General features: G+C 40.4%; 1 protein-coding gene across 1 annotated transcript; it reads right to left on the reverse strand.

The window, feature by feature from the left end:
* Positions 1-376: 376 nt before the first annotated feature.
* Positions 377-10,706, reverse strand: LOC119725011 (relaxin receptor 2-like). Its single transcript, XM_038196376.1, has 12 exons — positions 10,652-10,706; positions 9,240-9,362; positions 7,880-8,251; positions 6,845-6,955; positions 5,590-5,751; positions 4,999-5,119; positions 4,259-4,330; positions 3,911-3,982; positions 3,218-3,289; positions 2,758-2,829; positions 2,283-2,366; positions 377-1,810 (listed from the first exon to the last, which is right to left on the reverse strand). The coding sequence occupies exons 1-12, from the start codon at positions 10,704-10,706 to the stop codon at positions 640-642; spliced, it is 2,487 nt and encodes an 828-aa protein (XP_038052304.1). The 3' UTR covers positions 377-639.
* Positions 10,707-10,993: the final 287 nt, after the last annotated feature.

Here is a 10,993-nt window from a genome sequence, read left to right on the forward strand (position 1 = left end):
AGATAAGCAATGTGGGAGCTCTCTGAAGTGCTGGCCTCTGCACAGTTACAATCATGGTGAGGTCCTCAAGATGGGTCAGACACGTCTGACGGATGCATGATGACAGGTTCCCAAAACAAGTCCTATTCAGAGAGCTCACGACAGGAACATGTACGTACCGGACCTCATGGAAGATGTTTGAAATACATGTATGCCATCAAAGAGGATCTTAAAGCATTTGGGATCGACCAAAACTGTTCCTCCTCACAAAATATGCAAGATGTTCAGAATCACACCAAGCTGTGAAGAGCAGATCTGCGCCGTGAAAGGCGACATCAGCGTTGTCCCCAATTGTCCACCAGGAAGGGGATGTAACGTGACCTTTTACTTTACCAAAATAAAACCAAAAACTGAGTACATGTGATTATATAGTATATAAAAGACTAGATGCAATATTATAATGTATACATTAATTTGTTGGTATTACTCTGTTTATAATTGTTAAACGTTTTGGAAATAAATCTGGCAGATTAACAAAAAAGATCCGGCAATAAGTAAATGTTGTTTTATAAACTAAATGACATTGCATCTTACTTTACAGCTATTTTGGGGTTGGAGGAAGTTATATTCTGCATCACCCATATCATCTTTGCTATCGACTTATAATTGGGTTTCTGAGGTCACAGTTTTCACAACAGGAACATTTGATCGGTTCTCTGAATTGGAACGAGCGTTCTTCATGGCCAGCTTAGACTTCCTCCTTACAGAAGCAGCCTTCTGTTGTTGGTAGCACAGATCTGCAATGGTATAGAGGTAGGGGTTGAGAGAGGAGTTGATGGGAAGGATGAAAACGACAATCCAGGCATAGGCTTCCGTTGGTATCTCCACCACGCGGGCCTGTGACAGAATACCCATGATGATGACCGGTACCCAGCAGACAAAATCCGTCAGGATGATGGCGGCCATCTTGATGGCCAAACGCTGTTCATCGTCCCTGCTACTGCTGCTTACCTTCTTGCTCGATGCCCGGACTCGCCTGAAGATGGCAATGTAGCAGATGAGGATTACGGTGAAGCACAGAAGGTTGACCCCGAGGAACAGAGCGATGGAGAAGAACCAGGAAGCTCGGTAATCGACAGGATACGGTATCCCCACAATGATGTTCGCCACGCCCCCAGCATCAATCTGCTGATCCACCACCTCGTATTCAGTAACTTTAGTCATCAGAGGCAACCCGATGCAAACATCAGAGAGGCCGTAAAAATCAGATGTAGAGTCGGATGCAAGTATTATTGGAACCAGTCCAATGATCATCGTACCAATCCAGACACACAATGCAGCAATCTGAGATGACTTTGGACGAAGATGGTAAGTGCTGAACGGGAAGACGATTGAAAGAAACCTGTCGATGCTGATGAGGGTGAGAAAGAACACAGAAGCCTCGGTGCCGATGATGGAAATAAACCCAGCAAACTTGCACGTAGGGCTCGTCCGCCATTCCATAGACATCGTAAAATAGCTCTTTCCGAAATACGCATCAGCACTGGCTATGATCAGCATGTACAACCCCATAAGGGCATCCGACACAGCTAGATTAAACACCAGGAAAGACTGAACGACTCGACTCTCTCTGCCCGCCGTCCTTTCCCGACATCGCCACACCATGACATAGATGTTGCCGACGAGGGCGCTAATACCAAGAATCCACATGAATACTTTGAGGACCATTTTAGGCATCAGTTCGCTGCACATGAAAAGTGGAGGCTGTGGCTCGAGCGTCTTGCACTTGGACGAGGGGAAGAAACAACACAGTCTGTGGTCATCTACATACCTGCCAGAAGACAAAAACCCAGAAAAGGTTACACAAAAACCCAAAAAAGGTTACATAGTGCAGACTGATTTAAATAATACATTCAATTGTTTCAAGGGCGGATCCAGAACACACATTTTTTGGGGGGGGGGCCAAACAATTTTTTGGTCCCCCAAAAAAGGGGGCCAAAAAAATTACGGCGTGGGGTTCGGGGCCCGCTTAAGGGCCCCGAAAAAAATTTGGATTCTAGATGCTCTGTGGTGCGATCTGGGGCAATTTCTGACCACTTTAACCTATGTTTTTTTTAGGAAAAGATGGTGCTGTACTCATTGCCTGCCTTTATTGCGACGTCAAATAAAAAAAAATGGGTTTTTTTTGGGGGGGGGGAGGCCATGGCGCCCTTTGTCCCCCCCCCCCCCCCCCCCCCCCCCCCCCCCCTCCCCCGATACGCCCTTGAATGGTTTGGCGAGCAACTTATTATTATTATACTTACAACTCTGCCACAGTATCAAGTCCTTGAAATGCATTATCTTCTACTACAAGTGGTGGCAGGCCTTCGATGTGGCGGACAATTATCCTGAAATAAAGCATTGATGGTTGGTCAAAGTTTGCACCGAGTGAGGAATTCGTTTATTGAAGAATGAATTTATATCAGGAGAAGCATCTAGATAATTATGTATCAAACTAAAGATCTCCTATTCCATGCTTGTAGATGGACTTTGAACTTTAAGTTTTTACTTCCCCATTCAAACATGAATGCGAATGTGTGCATTGTTGTCAAGTTTGTGCTGACTGTCATTGCTGTGAATGTTAAGAGAAATAATGATCAACCAAAATTCATTGTCCTTTGTTTATTTGGTCAGATGGTGTCATTTTTGTTCATTGCTTTAGTGATAGATTGCAGTTGGAGGCCTCGACGTACAAATAATTTGTCAATATGAGAATTTTTTAGCAACAAAAGTACTCACAACGTTTTCACCTGGCTGAGACCAGAAAATGCATTGGACTTGATTCTCGTCAACGGCACATCAAAAATTGTGCTGAAAGTCAACAGAAGTATGGAAATCAACTTTAATTTGCAAAACAACACCGTCCGCTAAATAACTAATAACACTTCCCTCACAGAGGGAGCATGTAGCTCTCAGGAAAAGTTGGGGGGGTGCTTTGAGGGTTCGAGTCTCAGGCGTGGCTGCTATTGGGTCTGGGGGTGTTCCCCATGAAAATGTTTGACATCTAAGATGCGCTCTCCTGCATTCTAAGGCCAATATATAATACATTTTGAATTAAATCATTTAGCATAGCTTGCCCTTAAAATCTTGCCAATTTTTTAGGTCAATTTGCAAGCTCAGTTTAATCCTGAGTCAAAACGATGTGGGGGGGGGAGGCACACCAACAGGTATGCCTTGTAAGACCGCTGCTGTTTCTTACATTCCCCGTAGACTAGACAATTCCTCCATAGCAGAACCTTGCAGCTCAGTTATCAATGTATTTGACAGGTCCCTGTAACACAAAAAGAGACAACATTTGAGTGATTTCAAAAGTCCACATGGAGCAACGAGAAATAACATTTACTAAATGATTCTGCAATCACCCTGAAAATCCCCCAAAATGCATTATTTTAATCATGGATATTCTTTTCTTTGATAATATTTGCCATAAATGAGTACAATGTGTGTTGAATTGTTGGAACAATCGCTCTAAGATATAAAGCCACTATTCCCTCAAAAAACACAAACCGCTTTTTCCTGTATTGCAAAATATGCTTTGAAAGGGAGGCCCACAAATAAATAATCATAATTTTGGCTCATTCCAAAGTTTTTATACCCATGCACAAAGAAAACATCAGCTCCCTGTACAGTTTGAAGCTACCATTTCAGTGCAAAGCAGCTAAAATCAATCCCAATGACCACCTCTGCCTGCAGTCACAGGTACCCATTTACTTCTGGGTGGGGAGAAGAAATGAGTGACAAAGTGTCTTGCCAATGGACACACGCACTGTAACCCCAGGCTGGACTCGAACCCACAACCTGCAGAATAATACGCACAGACTACGAGTTCAATGCTCCAGACCACGAGGCCACGGTGCATTCACAAAAAACTTCTGAAAAGATTTTAACTTACAGCCACAACAGGTTTTCCAGGCCGTCAAATGTGCGTTCTTGAATCTCGGTTATGCGATTGTTTTTTAATGACCTATTGATTAAAATATATATTTTTAAAAAGTTACGTAGTTATAACTAAGGTGACTACAATTAAAGGTCAGAAAGAAACATCATCAAGAATATACAAATAAAGAAGCGAGTGACTGAAAAATGGCAATCCCAAAACTGACATTAGAATAACTGAGATTATTAAAGACAAAAGTCAAAACTTATTTTGAAATTATCTTGACTTCATAACCAGAAAGAAATTGTATTATTTTATAAGCCAAAAAATCTTCAGAGCACCAAAATGCTTGCCACTACTCACAACACTTTGAGATGTGATATCGCTTTGAACACTCCCTGGTCCAGCTTACTAATGTTGACTCCGGAGAGCTGACTATGGATTGAGGAAAAATAAAATTCAAGACATTTCGCTCCGTTGGAAGTCAGATGTTTTATACAAATCTGTAACAACATACTTTCTGGGAACAGACAGTACAAACTTACCACGTTTATTGAAGCAATTTATTAAGGTAGAATGCAACATTTAACAGACATTAACTCAAGGTTTACATCGCGGTATACCTTGGGGCTTACCGCTAGGTTTACTTCAAAGTTTACCTGGATGTTTGCCTTGAGGTTTAACTCAAGGTCTACCACGAGGTCTACCTGGAGGTTTGCCTCGAGGCCAACCTCGACGTTTTATACCTCGCATTTACCTCGAGGTTTACCCTTGGAATTTGCCTAGAGGGGCTAGGTCTACCTGGAGGTTTAATACCTCTATATGTTAACCTCGAGGTTTACGTAGGCTTTATGGGTTTTCAATACGGTTTACCCTGGGGTTTAACCTCAATTAGTTACCGCATAAACTTGTGCATTCATCAGCTCTAAGCAACTAATTAGGGGTTTCAAAATGTGAACATATAAAAGAGAACACGTGAACTTAGCCTACTTCAATAATCTCGTAATCAATTTTGTTTGTTCCCCAAATTTGCCTGTTTGCTCAAAAATGTGACCTTTCCCGAATTTCCTAGTCAAGAACTATTTTGGATGATGGCAACTTACAGAGTATGTGTTATTAGTGCCAAGCCAGCTAATGTCGAGGAATCCCAGCCATTGTTGCAATGGACTACCAAGTCTGTGCCCTTGTAGCTACACTCGCAACCAGCGGGACATCGCTTCATATCTATGATCGCAAGAGTACAGAGTTTTAATCAAGTTAGTCACAAAGTACAATATCAGGTCATAATTAGTCACGTCACAAGTTGGGTCACAAGTCAGATCACAAGTCGGGTCACAAGCAAGGTCACAGGTCAGCTCAAGCAAAGTCATAAGCAAGGTCACAAGTCAGCTCACAAGTCAGATCACAAGCAAGGTCACAAGTCAGGCCAAAAGTCAGGTCGCAGGTCAGGTCACAAGTCAGGTCAGAAGTCTGGGTCACAATCGGGTAAATAAAAATCAGGTCACAAGTCAGTTCCGAAATCGGGTCACAATCGGGTATAGAAGTCAGGTTAGAAGTCGGGTCACAATCGGGTACATACAAGTCATGTCACAAGTCAGTTCCAAAATCGGGTCACAATCGGGTATACAAATCAGGTCACAAGTTGGGTCACAAGTCAGGTCACAAGTCCGGTCACGCAGGTCAAGTGACCATACCGCACTGAATTTCGTCGTCAGACTCTGGGCAGTTCTCCTCTCCGTCACAAACTTGCGCCAGTGGAATGCACTGCGCCTGAGAAAGGTTGCCAGTGAAGGAAGAAGACATTGAACTGGTGTTGAGGTTGTTGCACTTGTAGGAACCAGGGCAGAAGATGTCGTCTGTTGCAAAAAAAATGTGGGAGGGAAAACATAATGAAATCTGTGAAGTTGAATACTCACTCGTCGATCTACGTCTTTATGACACAACGTTTTGTTTGACAATGGGGCTACAACATTACAGATGGCTCTCAGTATACGTGGAGTCAAACCGCGAGCGATGTACCTGCGTACAGTGCTGTAGCTGGGCTCATCACAAATTCTATTACAAGTCCAGTCCCAAGTCGCGACTGGCGCTGACACTTGCCTTCTACTTTTGTGGCCCAGGTCCCAAGTCTACATGTGTATGGATTCCCCCGCATTTAAACCATTAGTCCCAGTGCTATTATATGTTACTCATTATACCGCCCCAATCCACCCCTGCACTGTATGGCTTTGAGGGGTTTACCAAGGAGTAAATACAATGTAGTACATGTTATAATGGGTTATCTGAGGCTTGCGAGCTACAGTGAAATTCCTCGTAGAATTTCTCTGACAGAATTCTATTTTATTTCTGTTTACAATAGCTTCTTTACCTATTTTTTGACCTATTTTCTCCTAGAAAATAGGTAAAAAATAGATTGTATTCCTATTACATCAGAATAAGTAGGTACATATGCATTATTTTATTTCTATTTTTCTTGTCGCCATCCTATATTATTTTTTAATTTTTTTTAAACAGTATGCTATTTTTCGATTTTTTTTTGGAGACTGAAAAAATTTCACAAGATCCACAGACTATTTTGTTTTCTATTTTGTGGGAATGAGAATACTTCATGTACATAACGTGTACGTATAACAACTCGCAACCATTGTTTGGGAAGACGCCATTTTCGGAAACAAGTTTCCTATTTAAAAAAAATAATAGCATCCAATTCTTAAAAAATAGCAACCTACTTTACCACTATTTTACCTCTATTTCTTTTAAAGCAATTTCTTTCACTATTCATTTTTTCCTATTTTTGGGGTTGACGAAATACAATGGAAAAAATAGATTTTTAAAACACATATTTTATAGGGAAAAAACTGTTTTTTCTTTTTTTTATGGACCCCTCTTAAAGAATCGTTGGTTCCATTACCGGAAATAAGTAAGAAAACTTTGAGATGACAGACCCACCGCAATTAAGTTCATCTTCGTAATTTATGCAGTCAAGGTAACCATTGCAGCGGGAAGAATTGGTGACACAAAAGCCTTTGCCGCAATGGAACTCATCAGGTTGACACAATGCTAAAAAAAAACCAAGAATCACATGAATAATAAACTTATGCTACAGCTATTTCAGATTTGCCACAATTTTGGATATTTTGCTGTCATAATTGTTTTTCTTTGCCGCTTGTTTGTTTCTGTTTCAGGGACATGACATAATAGGCAAAGATTTTCAACAAATGTTGGGTTCACAATGTTTTATCAGAAAATCTTTAAACTGAGCAGTGGCTTCCTGAAATGACATCACAGCAACAGCGCCCATATTTGTCAAGAAAAGCATGGAAAATTTGAAATGTAAAAAAAAGGTGCTTTCAAAAATAAAATTAAATAAATTTGATGTCGAATAGTTTTCAAAAATTCAAGAGGAGTAGAAAGTTGCACTAAGTGTGAGCCCAAATAAAATTCATGTTATGAGCACGTGCTAATGCCCATTATTGTAAAATAAAAGAAAACAAAATATGGACGGTTCTGTCAATTAATGCATGCAATTGCTGTCATTTAAAAGTAATATAGTTGAATACGTTGAATTTTATATATGTAGTAATTTTATTCTAATGTGAAAATGAAAACTAAGGAACATAAATCAGAGACAAAGAAGGGGTTTTGCAAAAAATTCGCACAAGACTGCACACTGAGAATGGCTGTGATACTTGGTACGGGTACAAGATTTATGATGATGGACTCACTGCAATATCTTCCACATACTGTACAAAAAGAGTGATATTGAATATGGGTCAAAGAGGTATGGTTGTGCATTATTGCAATGGAGAATCCCCAACCTCGTTCCCCGTGGGTCCGATCTTGTTGCGCCATGTTGTTTCCCATCATGCCTTACGCAATCAGTGAAGGAACGGAGGAACGCACACGCGCCAATGGAGTCGAGGCTGGAGAATCCCCACCAGCCTAAGCACTGAAAATGGCCTTGACACTGGGTACCAGACTTACCCTCCAAATCCTCTTCTTCAGTGTGATTTATCAGAATAGAGAACCCGCGACGTTCGATGGTTAGATCGGTCTTCATTTCCAACATGAGAACTCCGTCATCATGACGCAACGTCACCGTCCGCCTCGAGACATCCGCCCCCGTAAGACGGAAGAGCTCTTTGGGATCCTCCCCATTCCTAAGAAAAACGACATCCAAATAATCGTACGGTTCCTCCATTTCGAAATCCTTGATCCGCATGGTGACAAGTTGCTTCGATTGACCTTTGATGAGCCAGATGCAGTCGTGGTTATTCGGGTACCGGTCTGGGTAGCGCGGTGAATTGAGGTTAATGAGATCTTTGTCGACGGAGATGTTACGCGGTCCACAGTCATCTGTTTTTAAGTAACAATAAAAATAATGGTACAGTTCAGAACTAAATGAATTCCTGAAGTACGGGGTCCGGACAGGTAGAAAAGACAGCAGTTTGGTACAAGTAGTATGGATGCAGTACTCTATCGATTGCCGAAGGTCACAAGTGCAATATCACACATTGGTCGCCAGCACATCACACGCCAATTAATTCACAACAAACAAAGGAATGCCTTGAATTGTGACTATTCATTGGTATAGCTTTTAGTTGACAAGGGACTGGATGGTATCTTTTCTGTTTTACACATGTAACACAGCTGGGCCCATTTCTTGTCTCTGCTTACCGTATGCAAAAAGTCCCTGCTAACCGTAGCAGAAAATTCTGTGCTTACGGTGAGCGAATTTCACGCGTTACATAGCGATGAATTTTGGCTTCTGCACATGCGTACATCCCGTAACTAAGGATTCTTACCTACAGGGTTAGCACAGAATTGTCTTGCTAGCGCGGTTAGCACAAAATGGTGATCGTAAGCGCGGATTTCTGTGGTTAGCAGAGCCAAGAAATTGGGCCCAGATGATGCAGCATGGGCCTCTTAAAGGAATTATGATCATTTGATTTAGATGCGCTTTGGTCATTTCCATTAATAATATATAATACCACTCAAACTCCAAAGAAGAATGGTCAAAACTTTACCACGTGAAGTCTCAACTCAGTGGAAATAATACTTTTTGAGAAAACAGTGAAAAAAAACATGCACAACCTTTTGATGGCGAAACACGATACCGTCAAAAGACCGTCAAAAGAACTTTCAACTGTTGAAAATTGATTTCTTCTAAATAACAGCAAGCTGGATTGAATAATTTCACGGGGTGTTACGTACCAGTGTATACGATCTTTAGTAAGTTTTTTTGATAATACTTCTGTATTTTTGAGATAACTGCAAATGATCCTGCATGCTCTTAACAGAAAGCAGTTGCGAAACGATTAATGAATCCATATTATATGCTTACCGCAATAAAATTCATCTGATCCATCTGGGCACAGTGCAATGCGATCACAGGTGACGTCATGTGCCAAACAAATCAAGCCAGATGAGTTATCCTTGCATTTAAATTCATTTTGTGTGCAAGAAACTGCAGCAACAGAGCAAAGAGAAATACAAATTTTAAGTTATGCAGTAAATTCTTCAAACTTTACAAAACAGCAGCAACGCATTAAGCACTATTTCACAGTGTACATTTCATTCACGTCACATTCGCAAACGTATAGTTGCGTTGCATATGCCTAAGTCTGGATCCGACACAACAAATTGTGGTTTTGACTTTGCCTATTTGGGTAGCGGACGTTATACAGTGTACATAACAGGCTTTCAAACAGACCCGGCAGTTGAATAAAATAGAACAGAAGGATCAAAATTTCCAAAAAAAGGGACAAGTACTTTGGAGGATGAAATCAGGAAAAAGTGAAGGCTTTCAGTAGTTTTCGTTGATACTCAATCCACCATCCACGGCATCATAAGCCTCATTTGGCATATTCTGTACTCACAACACTTGTGCTCCATCCTCAACTAAGCTCTTGGAAGTAGAACCCTTCATTGTGTGATTTACATATGACAATTTGAAACACTGTTATGAAAAATACTCGATGTGATTTCATTTTTCGAAGTCATGGGACAAAAAAAGTAGGAAAAAGTAAGGAATTCAAGAAAAAGTTAGGATAAGTATAAGAAAAGGGTAAACTAGAATTATATGTCTGTTTGATGAACAGAACATAGGACTTTTCTGCATCATATTTTTTATGAGTTTATGGTTTGTTTTGTCCATTTTCAATCAGAAAACGTATATGCAAGAACATGGTTCCATGACTAAGTTCTCAAAACAATAGGACTTTAAAATATGCACCTTTAAGATGACGTCTCATGAACCATGATGACGCCATAATGACGCCACTCCAATTTTTGCCTGCAACACGTCCCTATCTATAATGTTCATACCAAATTCCAACCCAATCGCGCTTACAGTTTCAAGATATAAAATATTAAAATATACACATTTAGGATGACGTCACATGACCATTGATGATGTCATAATAAATAACATCACTTTTCTAGGGCCAACTTAACCTTAGTCTTTGTCTGTACCTAGTTTGAAGTCAATCAGCTTGCATTTTATGTCATATTTTGCTGGTAGGAAATATGTAAAAATTAATAAAAATAATAAAAATCAGGTGATGACGTCATCATTACCACCAAGTTTCAAGATGATCGGACTTAGCATTAATATGTGATTTACGAAATAAGTTAGGTATATTGGCGGATTTAAATGGGATTAATGCCAGAATTAATTGAAAATAACATCTTATATGTCTATCTTGCCCCTCTGGTTCCAGAGATATAATAAATGCTGTTTTTCAAGATGGCTACCAGCCACCATTCTGAATGCTGAGGTCATGATGGTCCGAAACGTAGTGAATACCATTTTAGCAGATTTGTCATGCCAGAAATAGTAGGAATCGACACTTCATTTATCGTTATGGCTCATCTGGTTCCCGAGATATCATTTGTTATGTATTTCAATATGGCGTCAGCGGCCATTTTGAAAAAAAAATGCTATAAAAAGTTTGTCGTCACATTTAAGAGGTGTATAGGAGCTTTTTTTCCCTTTGAATTGGTCCAATTTGTCAAATCCATCAAGAAAAAAGGTATCCGCAACATGGTCACAGATTTCAGGAAAATGACTCTACTACATGTATAACGTTTCTTGTA

This window comes from Patiria miniata, unplaced genomic scaffold, assembly GCF_015706575.1.
Source record: "Patiria miniata isolate m_02_andy unplaced genomic scaffold, ASM1570657v1 HiC_scaffold_18, whole genome shotgun sequence".
NCBI lineage: Eukaryota > Metazoa > Echinodermata > Asteroidea > Valvatida > Asterinidae > Patiria > Patiria miniata.